Below are 26,609 nucleotides of genomic sequence, written 5' to 3' on the forward strand. Positions count from 1 at the left end.
ACAAATTTCAGGAAGGGAGTGTCCCTTTTGGGACGAGAAAGACTTATCTGAGGAAGATAACGCTGGCTTTAAATGACATGACATGCTCTTTGGACTGGACGCCTGACCTTCCATGGACTTACGTTTCCCTGAACCAGAACGGATCTGTGATTCCAAACCGGTGGAGCTTTGCCGAGACCTCCTTGGGGTGGAGTCATTCTTTTCGACCAATAGCGCCCTTTGCGGGTTTTCGCTAGCTGACCTCTCTCATTTCTCTTCCTATCATCGCTTGATAGCACTCTTTGTGAGTTTTTAACTAAACAAGCTCTCTTATTTTGGTTTCTCTACTCCCGTCGCCTCGCGGTGCCCGAAGGTTTTCACCGACGAGACTCTCTCATTTTATCTCTCTCAATTCAGAGTGTGTCGGTCTCCATTTGTGACGCTTATTGGCTTCCCACTATCTTTGGTAATTGATCTGAAGGCTTGTGCTTGGTAAAGAGAGGTAGATGATACTAACTTCTAAACTGCTCGACGTGCCCCGGTTTCAATTTCAGGGTGAATGAGATTTTATTGTTGGTGTGACTGAACCTCAGTGAGAGGCTGCCCACGTATCCTTTCGGAATCAAGTCAAACGTAGTTCAGGCCTCAATCAATGTTTTTTTTAAGCGGCTCAAAGGTTTGTAGAGAGAATTGGGTAGTGTTTGGGGAGTAGTGGGGAATAAAACCTTCGTCATTTCGAATGCGTCAAGACTACTGGAGTATAATTCAGACGTAGTATCTCTTGACTGCATCCGCATTTACTGCTGTGTCGGGGTCATTTACTTCGATATCACCTAAATACAATGCTCCTCTCAGCAATATCTTCCTTATGATGTATGGGCCTTTCCAATTTGGAGCAAACTTCCCTTTTGCTTCCTCATGATGCGGCAGAATACGCCTCAGTACCAGCTGACCTATTTCGAAATTCCTGGGTCGGACTTTCTTGTTGTAAGCACGGGCCATTCTTCGTTGGTACAACTGTCCGTGACAAACCGCGGCCATTCGCTTTTCATCAATCAAAATCAATTGCTCTAACCGAGTCTTGACCCACTCGCTGTCTTCGATTTCTGCTTCGACAATGGTTCGAAGCGAAGGAATTTCTACCTCTGCCGGTATTACAGCCTCGGTCCCATAAACCAAAAGATAAGGAGTCGCTCCTACTGATGTGCGTACCGTAGTGCGATACCCCAACAATGCAAATGGTAACTGCTCATGCCACTGTCGGGAACTTTGGATCGTTTTCCTCAAAATCTTCTTGATGTTTTTGTTCGCCGCTTCCACAGCACTATTGGCTTTCGGCCGATAAGGAGTAGAATTCCTATGCGTTATCTTGAATTGCTCGCATACATCTCCCATCAAGTGACTGTTCAAGTTTGCTGCGTTATCTGTAATGATAGTCGCAGGAATACCGAAACGACAGATAAGATTTGAGTGTACAAAATCCACTACGGCTTTTTTAGTGACCGACTTGAGAGTGACACAGCTTCTACCCATTTTGTGAAGTAATCGATGGCAACCAGTATAAACCTATGTCCATTCGAAGCCTTTGGTTCGATTGGTCCAATGACGTCCATGCCCCAGGCGACAAATGGCCAAGGTGCAGACATGGGATGCAGCTCCGTGGGAGGTGCATGAATCAAATCACCGTGCACCTGACACTGATGACACTTCCGAACGAAGCTAAAGCAATCCTTTTCCATGGTCATCCAGTAATAACCTGCTCGAAGGATTTTCTTTGCTAAGACATACCCGTTCATGTGAGGTCCGCACACACATGCGTGTACTTCGTGCATGATCTTTCTTGCCTCCTCGATATCGACACATCTTAGAAGATTGAGGTCCGGGGTCCTCTTATACAACAATTCACCGCTCAGAAAGAAACCACTTGCATGTCGCCTAATGGTCCTCTTTTGATCTCCAGTAGCGTGCTCGGGGTATTCTTGTGTCTTCAAGAACCTCTTGATGTCATGGTACCAAGGCTGTGTATTTGATCCCGCCTCAATTACATTGCAGTAACCGTGTCTTTCCTTGATTTGGATTTCCAAAGGATCGACGTGGGCGTTGCCTGGGTAGGGTAGCATTGAAGCCAGAGTAGCGAGTGCGTCTGCCAGTTCATTGTGACACCTCGGGATATACCTGAACTCTATTGATGTAAAACGCTTGCCGAGGTCCTCCACATGCTGTCGGTAAGGGATAAGTTTGACATCCCGAGTTTCCCATTCGCCTTGGGCTTGCCGGATAATCAGGTCAGAATCTCCCATAATCAGTAAGTCTTCGACATCCTGATCGATTGCCATATGCATGCCCATGATGCAGGCTTCATACTCAGCTGTATTATTTGTGCAAAAGAAACGAAGTCTAGCTATGGCGGGATAATGCTGACCAGAAGGCGAGATCAAAATTGCCCCAATCCCTACACCCTTGGCGTTCATGGCTCCATCAAAGAACATCTTCCAAACATGAGCTTCCTCCGAGACCACTTCTACGGTGTTTACTTCTTCATCTGGAAAGTAGGTATCCAATGGCTGGTATTCCTCATCGACCGGATTTTCGGCCAAATGATCTGCTAGCGCCTAGGCTTTCATTGCCATGCGAGTGACATAGACTATGTCGAATTCCGTAAGCAAGATTTGCCATTTAGCCAGTCTCCAAGTAGGCATTGGTTTCTGAATTATATACTTCAAAGGATCCAACCTGCTTATGAGGAACGTAGTGTGGGCTTGGAGATAATGTCTCAGCTTTTGAGCAACCCACGTGAGAGGGCAGCATGTCCTTTCCAGCAGAGTGTATTTGGCCTCGTAGCCGGTGAATTTCTTGCTCAAGTAGTAGATTGCTTGCTCCTTCTTTCCGGTTATGTCGTGTTGCCTGAGGACGCAACCAAAAGAGTTCTCCAAGACTGTTAGATACAAGAAAAGTGGCCTCTCTAGTTCTGGAGGGACCAAGACTGGGGGATTCGAAAGGTATTCTTTGACTTTATCAAAGGCTTCTTGACACTCAGTTGTCCATTTAATCGCCGCATCTTTCCTTAACAGCTTGAATATGGGCTCACACGTGCTTGTCAGCTGGGCAATAAACCGAGTGATGTAGTTCAACCTGCCCAACAGACTCATCACGTCTTTCTTTGTTCTCGGGGGAGGCAAATCTCTGATGGATTTTATCTTAGTTGGATCTAGCTCGATACCTCTCCTGCTTACGATGAAGCCCAAAAGTTTGCCTGACGGAACTCCGAAAGCACATTTGGCTGGGTTCAGCTTCAAGTCATACTTCCTTAATCTCTCGAAGAATTTCCTCAAGTCTTGGATGTGATTATCCTGCGTCCTGGACTTGACTATCACGTCGTCCACGTACACCTCTATTTCCTGATGCATCATGTCATGAAAAATGGCAGTCGTAGCCCTCATGTAAGTAGCCCCAGCATTCTTCAAACCAAATGGCATGACCCGGTAAGAGTAGGTGCCCCAAGGCGTGGTGAAGGCAGTTTTCTCGGCGTCCTCTTCATCCATCAATACCTGATGATACCCAGCGTAACAATCTACGAAAGACTGTATCTCGTGTTTGGCGCAATTATCAACGAGGATGTGGATGTTGGGCAGCGGGAAATTATCTTTAGGACTTGCTCTGTTCAGATCTCGGTAATCTACACATACCCGAGTTTTCCCGTCCTTTTTTGGTACTGGAACCACATTCGCCAACCATGTTGTATATTGGACTACCCGAATCACTCCCGTTTTCAGTTGTTTGGTGATCTCCTCTTTAATCTTGTCACTGACCTCAGTTTTGAACTTTCGTTGCTTTTGTTGAACTGGAGGACAATCGGGATGAATCGGCAATTTATGAACCACTAGATCAACACCTAGTCCCGGCATGTCATCATATGACCAAGCAAACACGTCTTTAAATTCAAAAAGAAGTTGAATTATCGCCTCTCGCATTTTCTTGTCCGTGTGAATGCTTATCTTGGTCTCCCAAATTTCTTCAGGAGTTCCTAAATTAACCGGTTCGGTGTCATTCAAATTTGGCTTAGGTTTATTCACAAAATATTCCAACTCTCGGTTTATCTCCCTAAAAGCTTCTTCCGCATCATATTCTGGTTCTGGGTTCATTAATTCGCAGTTAAATAACTCATTGTGATCTGGGCGTGAAGTCCGCAAGCATTTCATATTTAAAGCCACATTATTATAACTAAAAAGAAAGATAAAAGGAAAAATAACAAAAATCAGAACAAAAGAAAGAATGGGAAAGCAATGATGATGATTTTTTTTATTTATCTTTAGGAAGTTGGAAGACAACACTGTTTACAACTTAGGAATTCAAAACAACAATTGAAAGAAAGAAAACGTTCAAGTTATGTCCTGGAGATAACTTGTGACACAGGAAAGGTGGCAGGACAGGTCTACCCGGACTTCCGTCTAGTCGGGAATGGCGTGGCCTCCCAGTTTTGAAGTTTGGCGTTCGGCCCCACGTACATCATCTCAGCAGTGCTTGTGCCTTCACCTGGTTGAACCATGTGGACCTCGTAGAGCATCTCTCTCATCGCCCCACATATCTCCTCGACCTCCTCAGCTGTGAAGACCTCATCATCTTCTTCTTCAGCGTACCTTGGCCTGATGAAAGTTGCATATAAATCTGGCAGTGGTCGAGGTAACTTCCAACCCTCATTTTTCCTTTTCTTTGCCCACTCTTCGTCTGCTGGAGTAGGTTTGAAACCTAGTCCAAAAGGTTTCTTGGTGACTGGCAAGGTAATGGGTTCTGTTATTCCCTGAAGGTTTCGTCCAAGCCCTTTCCCTGGCCTAAATCCGTGCCAGATCATCTCTTTGGCCACCATAACCGAGGCGTTGGACAAGAAAGGCTGGGGGCAGGGTATTCCCTCTTCGTGCTGCTCTGCCAGTAAAATCTCGAAAGCTTGATAGACCGTATGTTCGCTCCCTTCTCTCGGTTCAAGATATGGGATGGATGGGTCCCGATAGATAGCATGCTCGTCTTCCCCATGGACCACGATCTCTCGGTCTTCGTACTCGAACTTCACCATCTGGTGAAGAGTGGAAGGCACAGCTCCTGCCGCATGGATCCAAGGTCTGCCGAGGAGGAAATTGTAGGATGTGTCCATGTCGAGCACCTGGAAGGTTACTTCAAACTCGACTGGTCCTATGACCAACAACAGGTCTATTTCCCCCATGGTATCTCTCTTGATGCCTTCGAAAGCTCTTACGCAGACATTGTTGGGTCGGATTCTTCCGGTCCCAATTTCCATTCTTTGTAGCGTGGAGAGCAGGCAAATGTCAACACCTGAGCCCCCATCCAACATTACCCGCTTGACATAATAGTCTTCGCATTTAACTGTTAGATGCAAAGCCTTGTTGTGTGCCGCTCCTTCCGGGGGTAGATCGTTCTTGCTGAAAGAGATTTGGTTGACGGCGAAGAATCTTTCTGTCATCCGCTCTAATTGCTCTACCAAGGTTTCAACTGGCACATATGCTTCATTCAGGGTCTTTAGTAAGATCTTTCGATGCTCGGTCGACCTCATTAACAATGACAGCATGGACACTTGCTCGGGGTACTTGCGTAGTTGATCTATCACTTCGTAATCTGGCATTTTCATTTGTTGGAAGAACACTTCCGCTTCTTCAACACTTACGGGCTTCTTTGGCGGGAAGCGCCTTTGTGTGGCGTCGTTCAGTTCTTGGGTATTTGAATACCTTCCAATGAAAGTATTTTCTGGAAGTTCTCCCATGACCTCTTTGCCTTTGTACATTACCAAAGTCTTTTGATAATTCCACGGCACTGTGGACGGGTTGGTCATTGGCTTTTGTGGCACGCGTCCGATAACCACTGGCTCATTCAGCCGAGGTGGTTGAATCGTCCCCCGGACCACATAGGCCCCTTTCGGCACGTACATAGGTTTTGTCTTTTTGATTGCGAAGTTCTGCGTCTTCTCAGCTTGACCTCGTGGTATGTAAAGAACTCCATCCTCTTCCGGTACCACTTTCTTCTCCACCTTCTTTTCAGGTTCTTTCTTTATAGCCTTGGCCTCCTCCCCCTTTTTCGGTTTCTGGTCTGTTTCGGGCCTCTTTCCCGTGTCGACAATGGAAATTATGGCTTTCAGAGCAGGGTCGAACTCTTTGTCTTCACAAATCATTCCGATCAGCGGCCCATTATTGTGAGCAGGTAATGGATTGTTAGTTACATTCGGGATCTCTTCGTCCCTTAGCACTATTTTCCCTTGCTCTATCAAATTCTCGACCACTCTTTTCAACGACCAACATTCATTTGTATCGTGTCCCTCGGCCCCTGAATGATAGGCGCATCTGACTCCAGCTTTGTAAGAAGGTGACATTGGGTTTTGCCTCGTTTAAGGGATTGGTTGTAAGAAACCCAACTAGACTAGCTTCGGGAACAAAGTAGAGTATTGTTCACCGATGTGCGTGAAAGTCCGCCTTCGAGGTGGCTCCTGAGGGCGAAAGTTATTCTGCGGGGGTTGTAGGTTATAGTGGTTGCGGTAAGGAGGCTGATTTCTGGGAGGTGGAGCTAGGCCTCAGTTGGCTTGTTGTGGTGGATGGGCATAAGGCTGGGCATTCATGACCATATAAGGTTGATGAGCATATGCCAAATTTGAGTGGGGGTAGTAGTGTTGTGGGGTTCTTTCCGGAAAACGGGGCCTGGGCTGACGATACTCCCTTGCTTCCGAGGCTGCCATGGTCGTTTTTTCCTTCTTCTTCCCTCTTGTCATTCCTCCGGACCCGCTTTGGACGGCCTGGGAGGTCGCCCTTATGGCTTCTTAACTCAGAATCCTACCTGTTTTCAGACCATTTTCCACCATCTCTCCAATCTTGATCGCTTCCGCGAATGGCTTACCCATGACTGACATCATGTTTTGGAAATAGTCAGACTCTTGAGCCTGGAGAAAGGTAGTGACCATTTCCACTTCATCCATGGGAGGCTTCACTCTTGACGCCTGTTCACGCCACTTAATAGCATATTCTCTGAAGCTTTCTGAAGGTTTCTTCTTCAAATTCGATAGCGAATTTCGGTCTGGCGCAATGTCGATGTTATACTGGAATTGTTTCACAAAATCTCTGGCGAGATCATCCCATATATGCCATCGAGACATTTCCTGGTCCATATACCATTCCGAGGCTATCCCTACTAGACTTTCCCCAAAATATGCCATTAGCAGTTCTTCTTTTCCGCCGGCTCCCCGCAATTGGTTGCAGTATTTCTTAAGATGTGCAATGGGGTCACCGTGCCCATCGTATTTCTCGAACTTTGGGGTCTTGAAACCCGCTGGCAGGTGCACGTGAAGGAACATGCATAGGTCGGCGTAAGAGACGCTCTTCTGCCCGCTCAATCCTTGCATATTCTTCAAACTCTGTTCGAGGCTTCTCATTCTCTTGGCAATCTCATTTTGTTCTGCAATTCTGGGATTCTGATCCTGCCCGGGTGCAAGCTCGCACTGAGGCGGTAGAGGATTAGTGCTGGCAGCGAACCTAGTTGGTTCCATTGAGAACGATGGTGCTTGGAATGTAAAAGAGGATGAGTCAAAGTTTGGTTTGTACGTGGCAGGCTGTGCCGTAATCGGGCAAGGTGATGCAGCAAAGATGTTCATGCTTGCATCGGTGGCTGACATTCGGGGATGAGGCTCAGAAGGCGATCCAGTAGAGAAGGCTGAGGTAGTTGGGTACCCGAATGGGGTAGCAGGATAATTTATGGGGACATTAGAAGTCCCACTTGACCTGGAGAATAATTCAGGGAATCCGGGGACGACACTCGGCGGCTCTTTCCCATTATTCTAGTCGTCCAGCATTTCCAACATGCGGAGCCGTAGGATTCTATTTTCCTCCGCAGTTGCGGATTCAGGTGTGAGGACGGCTGAGATCGAGCTCTCCTCGGAAACAGGGATTGTTTGCAATGGAATTTCTGAAGACATTTCCACACTTCCTTTTGACCTGGTGAAGTAAGTGTGAGTACTGCTTCTGGTCCTAACAACAGGTAGTTGAACACTTCTCCTTGACCTCGTGAAGTATGAGTGCGAGGCCAGACTTTCACCAAACCAACCATCTTTTCAAAAACCCTGGATACTCAACGACAACGCACGATTAATTTGCAGCAAATAACAGATAGTTAATCTCACGTTGGGCATGATGAACCTATACAGTTAAGTGGATTACTATATGTTTGCTACGAGAGCATGCGTCATTCCGGCATTTTTCCTCTTATCCTTTTTTTTTGTTTTCTTTTATTATTTTTTTTTATTTTGCAGTAAAAGAAATGCGACCGGATCCGATGAGGATTGCCTACGTATCACGATGCCTACGTGAATTAGATCATTACGTAGTTCGAAAAACACAAATGAGCATAAAAGAAACAACCTCTTTATTGTTGAAATGGTATATTACAAACTACATTTTGCAAAAGGAAGAGCAAACTTAGACTCAAAACAGACTAAAAATCACCCTAATGGGAAAAATAGGTAGAAGATACTAAGATACAGACTTGACTTATGAGTGCATTATGGTTTTGAAAATTGGTGTCCGCGGGGCATCATTCGGCCTTGCCGCGGTCCTAGGCGCGAGATCCCTCTCAAGTTGTTCCAGCTCATGCATAGTCCTCTTGACATAACCCATCACCGCCGAGAGGAAGGTAACGCTGGTCATGTTCTCACATCGTAGACATCGTCTGGTGATGGCATGGGCAATGGCCTTGATCCTATCCCTGGTTTGCTTCTTCTCTACGAGTAGGCGTTTTATCTGATCGCTACATATCTTGAATACCTGAGCATCCTGCATATGCTGATTCTTCAGTCGCCGTACTTCTAACTTCATCTGGGCTAATGAGTCATACCAGTATCTGCTCTCAATTTGGAAATTCTTGGCCTGATCAGCTGCTTTGATCTCAAGTATAGCCATCTCTTTCTTCATTTTGGCAACAGTTTTCTCGTGGTCGCGTTTCGATTGGTTCAAATGTCGGCGATGCTTCTCTATTCTTGTATCCCACTGTGCCCTAAGCTCTTCTATGACGTTTTCAGATTTCTCCAAACCATCTTGCCATTCCCTGATTTCACTTTTTAACCTTTTTATCATTTGCTCGTCTGATCGACGCCTTGGCTGTTTATCCGCATCCACCTTTATCTGTTTGATCTGGGCTCTGAGCATTTCGTTTTCCTGAATTAACCTGTTCCGCTCTCCCAGATTGGTAGCAACTTGCACGTTGTGCTCATATTTCAAGCCTTCCACTTGTTGCTTTAACCTGCTGATTTCGGCACAATAGCCTTTTTCCTTTGCTAACCAATCCCACTGCCTTTGCGATGATTCGGTGAAATTTCGGATGTGGGGTCTCTTAGCCGGCCTTTCATGCTCAAATTCCCTTCTATACCATGGAAGGTAACCTGGCGCCGTCTCTCCTTTGGTTCGATCCCGCACGCAAGTATCTGATTTCAAATATTGACACTCACTCCAGATTTGGCGAATCTTCGCTTCTGGGAATTGTCCGTTAGGACTTATCTCAACTGCTTGAGTGCTAAGATCTTCCTCATGAGGTACCGTTTGGCATCTTCCGAACTGTCTCAAAACTCGGCAGGGTGCGTAAGGTTGAATGCTCTTAAGCCCCATCAGTAAGAAATAAGTTTTAGCTGCCGACATATATAGGATCTCATCAACAGGCAACCATCCTAGCGTCCATTGTATTTGGCTAGCAGTAAGAGCTTGAAAGAACGAGGTCCATGCCAGGACTCCTTTGGGCAAACTGATCTCTTTGGTTCTCGTGTAAGATTCTTCTATGCAAGTCTTTTCCGGGGAACCATGGCTCAAAATCTCGGAATGATGGCAGAGGTGCTCGGTCATCCATATCTGTAGGAGCAAGTTACAACCTTCGAAGAAATTTCCCCCAGCTTTACAAGCTGTAAGAGCTCGAAAGATGTCAGATACCACCATAGGCGCGAGAGTACTATCACTTTGCGTGAGTAAAGTGCTGACGACCCCGGATATCTTCAAATCAATGTTTCCGTCTTTCCTTGGAAATACCAGAAGGCCCAGGAACATCATTATGAACGCTATCCGTCTGTGCTTGTCCCACTTTTGACGAACACCTTTGCTGCACAGTTTGTGGATTGGATTATTGAATCCCCCCTCATGACCGTACCTATCATTTATGAAGCATGGAGTACAAAATCCGGCTGCCAGATCCGGGTTGTGGACTGTTCTGGGTATCTTCAATGAATCTAGGAACCGATGTACCGTGACGACTCTTGGGGCGACCAAGTATTTTTGCCTCAACGGAAGTTCAGCATTCCCGATGTACCCAGCCATTTCTTCCAAAGTCGGGGTGAGTTCAAAATCAGAGAAATGGAAAACATTGTGCGCCGGGTCCCAGTAGGTAATCAAAGCTCTTATGATATCTCCCCGAGGCTGGATTTCCAACAAACCCACGAGACCTTTCAGATATTTCTTGACCTCATTTTGTCCTTCAACACCTAGATCATTCCACCATAGCCGTAACTTGACAGGGATTTTGGTCATTATTGAAAAATGTTCATTTTGCATCGTGCTCATCCTGCACATTTATTAAGGTGATTTTAACAAAAATGAATTGACTCAAAAATATTTTACAAAGGGGATCAAGTTTTGAACACGGCCTTTAAACACTTTGGGGACGAAGATTTTAAGGTTGTGTGGGTCAACTGGACAAAAATGCTAAGCAAGACCCGAAGGTGGCTGTTTATGCAAAGTCAGCCTTCCGGCGTCCCTTTTTCGGAACATTCGGCTATTTATGACAAAACAGCGTCACCTGACTTATTTATGACTCTTTTAAAAATTAACACATCTTCTTTTTTTTTTATTGATTTTGGCTATTTTAGCAAAATGGGGTTGAACCCAACGAGGGTTGCCTACGTATCTCACATCCGGTGAGAATCAAACCGGCGTAGTTCGGGACATCATGAATAGAGAAAATCAATTAAACCCAGAAAGCAAGAATTTTTTTTATTTTCTTTTGAAAAGAGATAAAGACTAAATTTTTTTTTAAGGAAATATTTGGACTGCTAGTCTGAATTTATAAAGGAGGTACTACGAAAGAAACAACATTTTTTTTTGAATTATGAATTTTCCATTTTTTTTACTTTTAAATAAATACCTTCTTTTTTTTTTCTTTTTTTTTTGATTTTGAAAGTGATAAAAAAAAAGAAAAATATTTACATTATTTTTTTAATAACTCAAACTAGAAGACAAATTTTGTTTTTATTCTCTTTTTTTAGAAAAATTTCGACAAAGTTTTGAAACTACTTGGATATTGGTTTTATTTTTCCAAAATAAGTAATTATCTCCCTAGGCTGCTATTTTTCTTTTTTTTTTTAGAAACCGGTCAGCATGCGGAACTGAAGCAAATAAATGCGCGAAACAGATAGGAATGCAGCAAGATGGTCTTTTCATTTCAGGTTGCCTGTCCTAGACGGACCCAACCCCTGTGTTGAGCCCCCTAAGTCAAATGCAACATGATGCAAATAAACGTTCCTACTAGGGATCCGGCATAAAGTTTCGTTATACTAGGTTTATAACCTGGGCATTTGTTCTAGACTGTGTACCCGAGCGGACAACTCGAGTCGAGGAGGGGGCTACGTACCGGGGACCCGCGAGATCGTCCGGCTTTGTAACTTGTCCGATCTCTTTCTTATTTCAGGTATCGACACTAACAGAATAGGGAGTCTCGACCAGCGAGCTTCTCCCCGGAGGTAAGAAGAGAAGGGTTTCGGCACAGTTTATATACAGTTCAGATAATATCAAAGCGGTAAAAGACAACATTTAGCACGTTATGCAAAAACATGTAATAAAGATCAGATAATAAAGCCAAATATAACAACTATTTTAAGCTCGAATTCTTGAACCCTGAACCAGTGGTTCTGGGTTCACATCCCCAGCAGAGTCGCCAGAGCTGTCACACCTCCTTTTTGCGCGCCCGGCCACGAAGGGTTAAAAAATGCGCGGGGGGAGTTTTTCCAATTTAAGTGACAATATTCGAAATGGGATTATTTATTTAATTCAGAGTCGCCACTTGGGAAAGGTTTGGCTTTTGGTGTCCCAAGTCACCGGTTTATCTTGAATCCCAAATCGAGGAAATTTTTGACTTTTCCAAATGAAGTCTGCGAACCAGAAATTCTAAGTAAGGAATTCTGTTGACCCGAGGGAAGGTGTTAGGCACCCTCGAATCCCGTGGTTCTAGCACGGTCGCTTAAATTGTTATAATGGCTAAATATCTGATTTAAATACATGTTATGACTTTCGTGCTTTTATTAAGTTTAAACCGCTTTTATTATTATCATTTATTTTTATAGAATTGCAACGTCATGAAAATGCATCTCGAACCACGTCACAATCAATGCACCCGTGGTCGTCGACACATTTTGACTCCATTGAGATTTGGATTTGGGTCACATCAATGTGCACCCGTGTTTGAGAAGGTTAAATTATTAAGCCGCGCCTAAAGAGTCTAGCGCGTTATTATTTTTGTAGAAGGCCATGAAATTCACTAAACGGCCTATTCCGAATTTTAAGAATTTATTATGGTTATTTATTGAGGGCCCCGCAATTTTGCGTTTTATTTGGCGAGGCTCGTCTCTATTTTTTTTAGAAGGGATATCTTAAAGTGGCTACATTTCTAATGCATTTGTCTCTAAGATTAGAAGAAAAGGGTACATGCTAATTTAATTATATGCTTTGGCCCAAACAGGATTCTTACCAATTTTTGATTAATTATTTACAAAGTGAAGAGGCGTCATACCTTGTGAAACATACGAGATTGACCAAATGCTATACTAGTATCCAAACATTTCTTGAATTGAACTTAACTAGACTTATTTAAGCTAGATTAAGGGAATTGAACACTAGGCATTGTTACTAATGGGGATTCGAACGTGCTCCTATATACTGCCTAGCGGGTCCTGATAAAAGAACTAAAGTAACACAGAACATCATTGTGTAAGGTGGAAATATTCTATCCTATGCATGTCATTATAGTTAAACAGGAATCCGGTTGAAAATTTTATGTCAGTTATCCATGCATTCTATGTATTATACCATTACATCTCGTACTAACAAACAACTATAAAACTACGATGCAAGAGGCTAAAACCTGGTTAAGTATTGACTAACTAATCTTTCGCTACTGAATTACGCACTAATCAATTTATACAAAAGAAGTCAATATACTATGAGCATTACAAACAGACATTTAAACTTCTTCAAACTCCTTTTATTTCATGCTTCGAACTGTTACAATTAACACCAACATGGGACTCAAAATGTGTACCTGAATACTGAAATGCAAAGAAGAAGCAGAAGCAGAAGGGTCAGCAGCAGCAGAAAGCAGAATAGCAGCAGCAGCAACAAGCGAAGCAAGTAGAATCAAGAACCCAACTAGACCAAGTTCCAGAGTAAACCAACAGACAACCAACAAACTCAATTGGCTTTAAAAGAAATCAGTATTGAACAAACAGGTCAAAACCAGCGAAATCAAGACAGCAGAGAAGGATGCAATTTCTAGTTTTGTCTGTCTGTGTTATCGAACAAAGTTATTTTCCAATTTTCTGTTTTTCAGAACTTCACTCTCAAAATGTTCCCTCTCAATTCACTCTCTCCTTATCAATGCCTGTCTGTGTGTGTTAATATGTATGTGTCTCTCTCTCTTATCTTTTCTATGTATATATGTGTATCTCTTTTGCTCTCCCTAATCTCTGGTTCTTTTCCCTTTTTTTTTTTAAAACTGATGGAAGTCCTTCCCTTTTATAAGCCTTAACATCAGCCCTTTAACAGCCTGTTAGACCAAAAGCACACCCCTCCAATGTGCTATCTCTTTTCAGTTTCCACTTAGCTATTTAAGTATTAACCCCCCCATCACATTCCCTGGCAGGCTTACTCTTTTAAATGAGGTTTAATACTTCTTAAACTAAAGCAGGGTAATGGGCAGCAGAATATATCTGACAGCATATGCTGTCAAACTATTTTTAAATCAAAAAGCCCTTTATGCAGGAACCAGGCTGTGCACAAATGCACCTGTGGTGCACAAATGCACATGTTGTGCACAAGTGCACATGCCCTCCAATTCAGAACTGTAACTAAACAAAACATTCCTTTGGCATTTCTGATTCAAATTAACAACTATAAGTAAACAAACTCAGTTCCTAATTGATTCAAACAAATGCTTAGCAGAAGTAAGTCGATTTGTTATTGTTCGGACAACTGAAACTAATTGACGGCATATGTCGACTCGACTATACTAGTTATAACACATACAATCAAAACCAAAATCAGACATTTAATCAGTATAGGACACATGATTCGAATTGTACTGACTAAGCAAAAATGTACTCGAGGAATCAGTTAGTCAGTTCAAAATTGAAAATCAGCTAATTGCACAACACACACATACATACACATTATCAGAACAAATAGAAGAAGGACTCAAGACACCGAGGTTTAGGCAAAGCGGACATGACACAGTTGATAAAATTCGAAACACAAATTTCACAACAACATAAACAGCCTTTTAAACAAACATGGACTAATAGAATAAAGAAAACAAAACAAAACTCACCTTAAATCCCGAAAAATCAAAAAACCTTAACTTGGATTCGAACAGACCTTTCTTAAGGCTGAACGGACTTTAATCGAAGTGTTTCTCAGATTACGGACCAGTGTCCATTAGACCTTAATCTCCTCGGCTTGAACAAGATACGGACCAGTGACGAGGAACCCTAAGGTTCCAAAAATTAGATCCGGGATTCATGCTTCCCTGGTCAGATTCGGACCAAACCAAGCATGGTTTGGTCACGAGGGGGGTCTGGGGAGTGTCTGGTATGAATTTAGGGCAGATCGGTGTAGATCGAGTTTTGACTCGAATCTTCAAATGAAGATTCGAGAAGGTGGGATGGGATTCGAGCTGAACGGTTGGTGGATCCATGTTCAGGGTGTCAAGGTGGTCCTAGGTGTTAAGGTGAAGGTCACCGGCGTTCATGCCGCCGGGTTTCTGGTGAAGGGAGATGGGGGCGGCTAGGGTTTGAAGGGGAAGGGTCTGGTGAAGACGAAGGCTGGGGTATTGGATAGGGGGCAGGGTATGGTTGTAGGTTTATATAGTTAGTGGATAGGTGGATCCTGGCCGTTGGATGAGACATGATGAAGGGCCAGGATCCTTCGACTAACAGGGAACGGTGTCGTTTCAAGGGTAAAAGGTTGAGGTCGGTCCGGGTGAGACGGGTCGGGTCTGTTAGTGGGTTCGGGGTGAGAGATCTTGGCCGTTGATCTTTCAAAGATCAACGGCTCAGATCATACTGGATTAAACGGTGTCGTTTGGATGGCTAGGGGCTGAACTGGACTGGACCGGGTAATTTGGGTTGGGTTGTTCGTTTGGGCCCTGAATTAAAAATGAAAAATCAGCCCGAACTAATTTCCAAACCCAATTTTGCACTCTCTTTTATTATTTTTTTTTATTTTAAAACAAAACTTAAGTAAATCAAAATTAAAAATTAAATAAACACTTAATACAATTATTTGCACACATATATTAAAATATTTAAAACAGGTAAAATCAAACAAAACAAAAATCACGGACAAAGATGCCTATTTATGATTTTCTATTTAACGACCGGATTACGGTTCAAATTACGCATGACACATACATTTTTGTATTTTGTTTTAATAAAATAAAATGGGCAAAAATCATAAATAATTAACAAAGTGCCATGTAAAAATCCAAAAATTGTATAGCAGGACCATTTGTTATTATTTTTATTTCTTTTGGAGCAATTGTCGCGCGAAACAAAAATCACGTGCTCACAATCTTGATTCCTTGAGTGCTCCTACTTATGTGTCTACACCGGTGGGTGATTCTATTATAGTAGATCGTGTTTATCTCTCTTGTGTAGTTGTGATTGGGGGTCTTGAGACCCGAGTAGACTTATTACTGCTGGACATGGTTGATTTTGATGTCATACAGGGGATGGACTGGTTATCACCTTACCACGCTATCTTGGACTGTCATGCCAAGATTGTGACCTTAACCTTGTCGGGTTTACCTCGTTTAGAGTGGAGAGGGACTCCTGGTCATTCTACCGCAATGTCATCTCTTATGTGAAGGCTCGGCCTATGGTCGAGAAGGGCTATTTGACCTATTTGGCATATGTTCGCGATTCTAGTGCTGAGGTTCCTTCTATTGATTCTGTACCTATTGTTCGTGAGTTCTCTGAGGTATTTTCTTCAAACCTGCCAGGTATGCCACCCGTCAGGGATATTAACTTCTGCATGGATTTGGCTTGGGGCACTCAGCCTATTTCTATTTCGCCGTATCGTATAGCCCCGCCTGAGTTGAAAGAGTTGAAGGAGCAGTTGCAAGACTTACTTGAAAAAGGTTTCATTAGACCTAGTGTTTCGCCTTAGGGTGTGCCGGAGTTGTTTGTTAAGAAGAAGGACAGATCGATGAGAATATGTATTGATTACCGACAGTTGAACAAGGTCACAATCATGAATAAGTATCCGTTGCCGAGGATTGATAATTTGTTTGATCAGCTTCAGGGTGCCCAGGTATTCTCGAAGATTGACTTGAGATCTGGCTACCATTAGTTGAGGATTAGGGCATCCGATGTCCCTAAGATAGCTTTTCGCACTCGGTACGGGCATTATGAATTCTTGGTGATGTCATTTGGATTGATATATGCCCCAGCAGCTTTTATGGATTTGATGAACCGAGTGTTCAGGCCTTACTTGGATTCGTTCGTGATAGTCTTCATTGATGATATTTTGATCTATTCCCGCAGCTGGGAGGAGCACGAGCAGCATCTTAGAGTGGTTCTTCAGACTCTGAGAGATAGTCAGTTGTATGCCAAGTTTTCGAAGTGTGAGTTCTGGTTAAGTTCAGTTGCATTCTTGGGTCATGTTGTATCAGCAGAGGGTATTCAGGTCTATCTGAAGAAGATTGAGGCAGTCAAGAACCGGCCTAGACCAGCATCAACTACAGAGATTTGGAGTTTCTTGGGGTTGGTAGGCTATTATCGTCGGTTTGTGGAGGGGTTTTCGTCTATTGCAGCCCCGATGACCAAGTTGACCTAGAACGGTGCCTAGTTCAGGTGGTTGGATGAGTGTGAGGAAAGCTTTCAGAAGCTCAAGACAGCTTTGAGTACGACACCGGTGTTGGTTTTGCCCACAATTTTAGGGCCATATACAGTTTATTATGATGCATCTATTGGACTTGGTGCAATGTTGATGCGGGATGGCAAGGTCATTGCTTATGCTTCGCGTCAGTTGAAGATTCATGAGAAGAACTATCTGGTCCATGATTTGGAGTTAGCAGCCATTGTTCACGCGTTAAATATTTGGAGGCATTATCTGTATGGCGTGGCATGTGAGGTGTTCACGGATCACAAGAGTCTACAATATTTGTTCAAGCAGAAGGACCTAAATTTGAGGCAGAGAAGGTGGTTGGAGCTGTTAAAGGACTATGATATCTCCATCTTATATCATCCGGGAAAGGCCAATGTGGTGGCCGATGCTTTGAGTAGGAAGTCAGCCAGTATGGGTAGTCTTGCTTATATTCCGGTCGGTGAAAGACCGCTTGCTTTGGATGTTCAGGCTTTGGCCAATCAGTTCGTGAGGTTGGATGTTTCAGAGCCCAGCCGCATGTTAGCTTGCACAGTCACTCGTTCTTCTTTATTGGAGCGTATTCGAGACCGGCAGTATGATGATCCCCATTTATGTGTCCTTAAAGACACGGTGGAACATGGAGGTTCCAAGCAGGTTACCTTAGGAGATAATGGAGTTCTGAGATTGCAGGGTCGAGTTTGTATGACCAATGTGGATGGACTTCGAGAGTTGATTTTAGAGGAGGCCCATAGTTCCCGGTACTCTATTCATTCGGGCGCCACTAAGATGTATCAAGATTTTCGACAGCATTATTGGTGGAGGAGAATGAAGAAGGATATCGTTGCATATGTGGCTCGATGTTTGAATTGACAGCAGGTTAAGTACGAGCATCAGATGACTGGTGGTCTGTTCCAGAAGATTGAGATTCCTGAGTGGAAGTGGGAGCGTGTCACTATGGACTTCATTGTTGGAGTCCCACAGACTCAAAGGAAGTTCGATGCAGTATGGGTTATTATTGATAAGCTGACCAAGTCAGCACATTTCATTCCTATGGCAATCTCCTATTCTTCCGAGAGGTTAGCTGAGATCTATATCCGAGAGATTGTTCGTCTTTATGGTGTGCCTGTGTCTATCATTTCGGACCAAGGTACGCATTTTACCTCACATTTCTAGGGAGCAGTTCAGCGAGAGTTGGGGACACGGGTTGAGTTGAGCACATCATTTTATCCTCAGACGGATGGGCAGTCCGAGCGGACCATTCAGATTTTGGAGGATATGCTCCGAGCTTGTGTCATTGACTTTGGAGGCTTGTGGGATCAGTTTTTGCCTTTAGTGGAGTTTTCTTACAATAACAGCTACCAGTCGAGTATCCAGATGGCTCCTTATGAGTCTTTGTATGGTAGGAGGTGTCGGTCGCCGATTGGATGGTTTGAGCCGGGAGAGGCTCGGTTGTTGGGTACGGATCTAGTACAGGATGCCTGGGACAAGGTCAGGATTATTCAGGATAGGCTCCGTACAGCTCAGTCCATGCAAAAGAGTTATGCCGACCGTAAGGTTCGTGATCTGGCATTCATGGTCGGTGAATGGGTATTGCTTCGAGTGTCGCCTATGAAGGGCGTGATGAGATTTGGGAAGAAGGGCAAGCTTAGCCCTAGGTTCATTGACCCGTTTGAGATTCTTGATCGAGTGGGAGAGGTGGCTTACAGAATTGCGTTGCCATCGAGCTTATCAGCCGTGCATCCAGTGTTTCATATGTCCATGCTCGGAAGTATCACGGTGATCCATCCCACGTGTTAGATTTCAGCACTGTCTAGTTGGACAAGGACTTGTCTTACGAGGAGGAGCCGGTAACTATTCTAGACCGGCAGGTTTGTTAGTTGAGATCGAAGAGTTTTCCTTCTGTTCATATTCAGTGGAGAGGTTATCCTGCTGAGGCATCGACCTGGGAGTCCGAGTCCGATATGCGGAGCCGTTATCCCCATCTTTTCCCCGACTCATATACTTCCTTCTTCTGTCCATTCGAGGGCGAACGGTTTTTTAGAGGTGGAGAATGTGATGACCCAAAAGGTCATCACTTGTTTAAAAATAAATTCTGTGTTCCAAGGCCTTAAAAATCTCTTTCTACATCACCTCAATTTGCATGCGCAGTCTGGGCGCATAGCCGGAAAGCCAATATGTGAAAATCTGTGAAAAATGATGAATTTTGACCTTAAAATGAATTTAAGTTGACTTTGATCAACATTTTGGGTAAACGGATCCGGATCCGTGATTTGATGGTCCCGGAGGGTCCGTGGAAAAATATGGGAGTTGGGCATATGCCCGGAATCGAATTTCGAGGTCCCAAGCCCGAGAAATAAATTTTTAAAGAAAATTATTTTCTGGAATATTTATGAGTTTTTGGAAATGAAATGTGTTTAAAACTTGATGATAGCGGGCCCGTATTTTGGTTCTGGAGCCCGTTACATGTCTTATATGTGGTTTAAGATGAGTATGTGAAATTTGGTAAGAAACGGAAGTCGTTTGAGGTGATTCGGACCCGTAGTTGTGAAAATTGATACTTTGAAAGTTTTGAGATTTTTCTTAGATTTCTATGCTAAATTCATTGTTTAAGAGGTTATTTTGGCGATTTGATCGCACAGATAAGTTCATATGATGTTTTTGAGTTAGTATGCATGTTTGGTTTGGAGCCCCGAGGGCTCGGGTGAGTTTCAGATAGGTTTCAGAAACTTTTAAACTTGGAAAAAAATTGCAGGTTTTCAGTTTCTGGTGTGTTGTTCTTTGCGTTCGCAGAAGGACTCTCGCAAACGCGAAGTGTAAGTCAGGCTGAAGGAAACTTCCTTCTACGCAAATGCGAGACACAGGACGCGAACGCGAAGATTTGGGGGTGTTTCCCTTCGCGAACGCGTGCTTGCTATCGCGAACGCGAAGGCTTTTGGGCCTGGGCAGGGGGAGAGGATTTTACTCTACGCGAACGCGAAGGCTCCGGGGGCTGAAGCTTCGCGAATGCGAGCCTTGTATCACGAACGCGATGGTTAATTGGGCCTGACGCATCGCGAACGCGATGAAGGCCTGCTCAGTGATTTTTAAACAGTAACAGAACATACGAGATTTAACAAAAATTTCATAACTTCTTCTTCTAAACTGCAAATTGGGCGATTTTTGAAAGAGAACTTCACCACAAATCCATAGGTATGTAATCTTAGACTCATTTTATTCAATTTCCATTAACACCCATTAGATATCTAGGTCTAAATCATGTTCTTAAGGGTAGAAAATTAGTTATTTGGGTAGAGTTAGGGCTTTTTGTATAACTGGGATCTAGACCTCGTTTTGGGGTTGGATTTTGGAACTAATTACATATTCGGGCTCGTGGGTGAATGGGTGATCGGGTTTTGGTCCGAACCTCATGTTTTGACCATGCGAGCCCGGGGTCGATTTTTGACTTTTTGGGAAGGATGATAGGAAATCTATAATTAAGCATTGGAATTGGATTGTTTAGCATTTATTGATGTTATTAAGTCGATTATGTCAAGATACAATTGATTTAGAGCCAAATTCAAAAGAAAAAGCGGTGTTTGAGGCTTGAGTTGGCCGTGAAAGTTCGAGGTAAGTGTTTGGTCTAACCTTAGCTTGAGGGATTAGGATTCATGTCTTATTTGCTACGTGTTGATTGTTGAGTACGACGTATAGGCATGGTGACGAGTATCTATACGTCGGTGTTAAGCATGCCCGTGAGTCTTGTACTGTACTTGTTATGACTCCGTTGTGGTTTATTGCGCTTCATATGAGGATTATCATTATTGTTCCCTTGCTGGGATGTTATCATCATTATTATTCCTTTGCCGGGATGTTATTGTCATATTATTGTTCCCTTGCCGGGATATTTGTTTTGATATTATTGTTCCCTTGCCGGGATGTTGTTATATTGCTATTGTTCCCTTGCCGGGAGTTTTTTATGATTGGTGTTGACAAATGAAATGGGAGCGGGTTGCACGCCTGCAACGGTAATATATGAAATGGGAGTGGGTTGCACTCCTACAACGGTAATATATGAAATAGGAGCGGGTTGCACACCTGCAACAGTAATATATGAAATAGGAGTGGGTTGCACGCCTACAATGATAGTATATGAAATGGGAGCAGGTTGCACGCCTGCAATGATATCATATGAAATGGGATCGGGTTGCACATCTGCACCGGTATTACATGTGTACCTGTTCTTCTATTTCCTTATCTTTGTTGGTAATTGATTTATGGCATTCCTTATATTTCTCTACCATCGTTCTGTTGTTACCTGTTACTCCTCGAAGCATGTTTCCCCCGCCCAACTTTAGTTTTAATTATCTACTTCTATTACCGTTGTATATGATTTAATTGCACAGGTTTATTTGGTAGTCTGGTCTTAGCCTCGTCACTACTTCGCCGAGGTTAAGCTAGGCACTTACCAGCACATGAGGTCAGTTGTGCTGATACTACACTCTACACTGTGTGCAGATACTGATACCGGAGCATTTAGACCGCAATGAGGGTGCTGTCTTCAGTCCACACAGAAGACCCGAGGTAGTCCTACAGGCGTCCGCGGGCCTTGGTCTCTCCTCCTATCTTTTCTCTTGCTGTTTTTATTTATTCAGAGACAGACTTTTGTATTTCATTCAGACCTTGTTTGTAGTATTCTTAGACTGTCTGTGAAGCTGTGACTCTAGTTCTGGGTAGTCCTATTTAAACACTTGTAGTGGATATACTCAGTAGTTTTATTGTTTTTCTTCCACTTGTCATAAATTCCGCTATCTTTAAATTATTGCTCATAATTGTTAAAATATTAAAATGGGGAAAAGGTAAATTTATCAAGCAGTCAGCTTGCCTAGATCACTTTAGTAGGCGCCATCATGACTTCCGAGGGCGGGAAATCTGGGTCGTGACACAATTAAAAGGTGCTCAAACTAATTGAAACTGGTCAACTAGAACAACTTATAATTTAAGATGATATCAACACGAGTACACAATAGTTTCAAATTATTCTCTTTTCCCTTACCCTTCCCCGACCCCCTTGTTTAATGGAATTTTTTTTTGAAAAAAGAAAATTAAACAAGTTAATTATAGATTAGATTCGAGTACTGAATTGCAGCAATATCATAATATGTTCGTTCTTTCCTTTACTTAATGACAACAAAGTAAGAAAAAAATTACAGAAGATAAGCAAGATATGGAAGATCAGTTTTTACCTTGAAATCCCGAGGACAATTAGCCTCTTCATACGCTTTGTGAGCTCTTGATTCTGGAATTTTTAGGCCACCTAGTGGGCTCCGAGGATCATCTTCCCCTATAAGTTTTGGAGATGTAGATTTATCTTAGACAGTAAGAAGAGAGAAGCACATGTATTTTGACAATATAATTGATGGGTAATAAATGTGACAAAATTCTTTTTTTGTTATTTAAGATATATAGATTATTGTACCGTTTAAAATCAAGAACGGGCGTGGTGCAATAATTGGAACTGTGTATGGTGAATCAAATTGAGAGGAAAAACCTGGGGCAATCCTGTCCCAGACCTGGTGAGATACACTATTAAACATCAGATAGTTCCATGAAATATAACATTCGAGAAGCTTGCAAGAGTTTACCAAAATGTACGATATTCAACTTATAAACAAAATTGACAAGAAGCATCACAATATGATGTTTTAGACTATAAACTCAGTCTTCTCCGCATAACTCTTTAGACTAAAACTTTTACTAACCAATAGAGTGCGTCAAGTCTTTCGATAGTCTTCTCCCACAATGGTAGTTTAGTAATTCAAGAAAAGGTTGATTATATATGATTGTCCTTCTAGCATAACCTTGGGGGACATGGTGGGGAGAGAAGTGAAGATGGAAAACTGCAGACTCTAACAAGGCATGCAAGATGGATCATGACATATTCTTGGATGGACCTACAAAGATTTCTATAGATATTTGGAAAGATTAACGTCCAAACCCATAAGAGTATGCTGGTTTTCTGCTCTAATCACTACAAATTAACGAGCATTTCATCTCAATATTAGTCTAAGGCAAGAGGCCTCTAATGCAAAGCGTTGATTATATATCAACTGAAGCAAACATCATTCAATCTTGGGACTTGAAAGCAAGAATGAATTGAAGGAATCTCTAAATTGTGGTCAACTGGGTCTCACTCAATTCTCTGTAACAATGATCAAGGAAAGCAATGATGAATCTAAGGGGATTTCTAATAGTGGTCAAATGGGGTTCACTCAAATCTCTGTCACACTGAGAAATAAATGATTGTGATCTCTGACTAATTTTTGGTTAGAATATCCACAGTAATGTATGTTTTTGATTCTTCGGTCGAAACAAGGGAAATGTCGATTCAGTTCTCCATTGGTATGCAACTCTCTGAGCTGGAAGATCATTTTGAGATCTTCGTAGCTCATATCACTGGAGGAAACTTTGCACAGGGTTCTATTATTATTAAGGGTGGCTCCGCAATTTCTCATGGGCACAGGCATCTCAACACTAAAATTGGTGATAATAGTAATCAAATAATTGATAAACCTTTTATATCTTACAAATCATCAAATCCAGAATAGTCCGAACTATATGGCAGATCTCACTTTTTTTTCTGCCTAATCTAGAGATGATTAGTTACCCGATGTTGCTTCTTGTTTTAGCAGATTCAATGATTATTTCTTCTTTCTCTTACAGAATCTGCTACTAAAATAGTTATGAATATTTATAATGTTGTCAGAAAGTGTTGGCCCAAGTAAATGTTAGTTTTGAAGACTGACAAAGGAACTCAGACATGAACCAGCTCCATCCTAGTGGAACACAGATATGGATAGACTTAAGCATGTGAGATGCACGTGAAAGAGATAAACTTAACTTGAAAGAAGTAATATCTCCTGATCATGATCGAAAAGGTTGAATAATGGATAAGGAGAAGGACTCCTTACTCAATGAGAACACGGTTTAAGAGAAGGATGGAGTTAGAGGTTGAGATCAACTAGAACTCTTCCACCAAGGAAGAGTAGCATCAAAATTCTAGTCAATCTCTATTTACTAACTCTATAAATATCAGTGTTGTTCTCTTTTACAGGTAACACACATAATCAGAAGTTAAACGTGAATTAAAAGTAAAATAGCAAGACAATTTTGCAAGCAATTTGTGTGTGATTTAAGCGTGCAAGCCTGAAGCTACATGAACTAGATAGAAGAACCAGTTCCAAGTATCTGTCTTTTATTCTAGTTTAATTGTAGTAAGTATTTTTATATTGTACCTTTCAGCTTTATCTAGAAGCAATTGTATTAGGTACTCAGAGTTTTCAAGTTAGAGTTAACTTGAAGTTGTCGCAACAGTTGAGGCTGTGTGCTACAACAGGATTATATTTAGTCCTAGGTTTACAAAAGAGTTTTTGTAAATGCAGTTTTTGGCTCAGTGATTTTAGTGGAGAGTTTGGGAAAATTCTACTGGAAAGTAGGTCGTGATTTTTCACCTTTTGAGTCAGGTATTTTCCAAGTAAAATCTTTGTGTTCTTTAATTTTTGTATTTATTATTCCACAACAGTAGTAGTTGGAACACATAGAAGAACCAAGTCCTTCTGTAATCAGGTTAAGAGAAAAATTGGACACCACACAAATCACCCCCCCATCTTGTGTGGTATTGAAGTGTAAAACATCAATTAGTATCAGCAGGTTATCCTTGAAGAAGGCTAACACCTTAGGAACAGATCAAGATGAGTGCACCACCTGAAAACTAGGAAGGACAATCCACTGCTAGGCCTCCACTCTTCAATGGCCAGTACTACTCTTGGTTAAAAAACAAGATGAGAGATCATATCATTAGAGAGGATTATGAACTATGGGACATTGTTACTGATGGTCCCTTGGCTACCATGAAGAAGAATGCTAAAGGAGTGAATGTGCCAAAGACTAGAGCTGACTGCAATGCTGAGGACTTGAAAAAGTGGGAAAAGAATGCTAAGGCCAAGAAATGGCTTGTGTGTGGACTTGGTCCAGATGAGTACATCAGAATTCAAAGCTGTACTACTGCTAAAGAAATTTGGGACACTTTGCAAGTGGCTCACGAAGGAACTCCTTATGTGAAGAGATTAAGAGGAATACTGTTGTATTCTCAATATGAGAATTTCACCATGAAGGAAGGAGAAACCATCCAAGATATGTATACAAGGTTCACAACACTAAGAAATGAAATTAAGTCTCTTGGAAGGATTATCCTTGAAGAAGACAAGGTTGAGAAAATTTTGACAAGGGTTTTGCCAGTTACTTGAGAAAGCAAAATCACCGCTATTCAGGAATCAAAGAATATTGCCACACTCAAGTTGGACGAGTTAATTGGAAATCTCACTGCCTATAAACTTAGAAGGAAAACCATGAAGATGGATGCACCCAAGAAGGAAAGAATCCTGGCTCTCAGAATCGCTGAAGGTGAAGATCTAGAGGAGGATGAAATGGCTATGATCACGAGGGATTTCAAGAAGTATATAATGAGAGGAAAGGGTTCTTCAAGAGGTGCAACCTACAACAAACCAAGGGTCCCTGAAAAACAGACCAACAAAGGCTATTACAAATGTGGCAAGACTGACCACATGATCAAAAACAATCCTCAGTGGGAAATTGAATGGAATAAGGAAAGGGCTGAACGAAGAAACAGGAAGAAGGAACAGGTTCATCCCTAGAAGAACAAAGGATCAACAAAGGCTATGGTTGGTGCTTGGGGAGAAAGCTCAGATGAGGAGTCAGAAGATGAAGATGGAGATGAACAAGTATGTCCATTGGAGAATCTGATGAGGAATCAGAGGTAAGTGTGATTCATCTCAAAGACAAGATTAAATTTTTTTCTAAAGAAAGTCTATCCGAGTTACTGCTAGATTTCATTGATGATCTGAGGTCATAAATAATGAAAAGGAACAGCTATCTAAGGAATGTGTAATCTTGAAATCTAAGTGCAAAAATCTGGAACTCAGGACTAGTGAAAGTGATAGTAAAAATGTTGAGTTGTAGAACCAGGTTCTTGAACTTGACACCACTATGTTAGAGCTTGGATTTGAAAATTTAAAACTGAAATTAGGAACAAGTAAAAAAAAAGCTGATCATATACATCTCACCTTAAAAGAAAATCTAGGAAAAATAAAGGATGAGTTGTACAAAAAGGATGAGCAAATAAGAGTCCTAAAAGAAGATCTAAGTAAGGTTAAGCATGAACTAGAATGAACTTATAAATGGAGTAAGTCCTCTGATGTACTATCATGGCTACAAGAACACCATAGTAGCAATAAGAGAGGACTTGGCTATAGGACTCCTGCACCTAAATGGGATCCCAAAAGCAAGTACATCACACTTCCTGAGATCAAAATCTGCATACACTGTGGTAAGATTGGTTGCTACAAAAGTGAATGTAATGCAAAAGAAAAGGCTAGTCAAAAGAACAAAACTTTTGTTCAAGGGAAAAATAGGCTGCCAGGA

At 42.3% G+C, this 26,609-nt stretch overlaps 1 protein-coding gene across 1 annotated transcript in view; it reads right to left on the reverse strand.

Moving 5' to 3' along the window:
* Nucleotides 1–26,609, reverse strand: part of LOC107775071 (uncharacterized) — a 55,234-nt gene that overhangs the window by 13,995 nt on the left and 14,630 nt on the right. The window contains exons 7-9 of the mRNA XM_075220033.1: nt 22,588–22,681; nt 22,355–22,452; nt 13,232–13,238 (exon numbers count right to left, since the gene is read on the reverse strand). Coding sequence (XP_075076134.1) covers nt 13,232–13,238; nt 22,355–22,452; nt 22,588–22,681 — 199 coding nt within the window. The remainder of the gene's footprint in view (nt 1–13,231; nt 13,239–22,354; nt 22,453–22,587; nt 22,682–26,609) is intronic.

Source organism: Nicotiana tabacum, chromosome 1, assembly GCF_000715075.1.
Source record: "Nicotiana tabacum cultivar K326 chromosome 1, ASM71507v2, whole genome shotgun sequence".
Taxonomy (NCBI): domain Eukaryota; kingdom Viridiplantae; phylum Streptophyta; class Magnoliopsida; order Solanales; family Solanaceae; genus Nicotiana; species Nicotiana tabacum.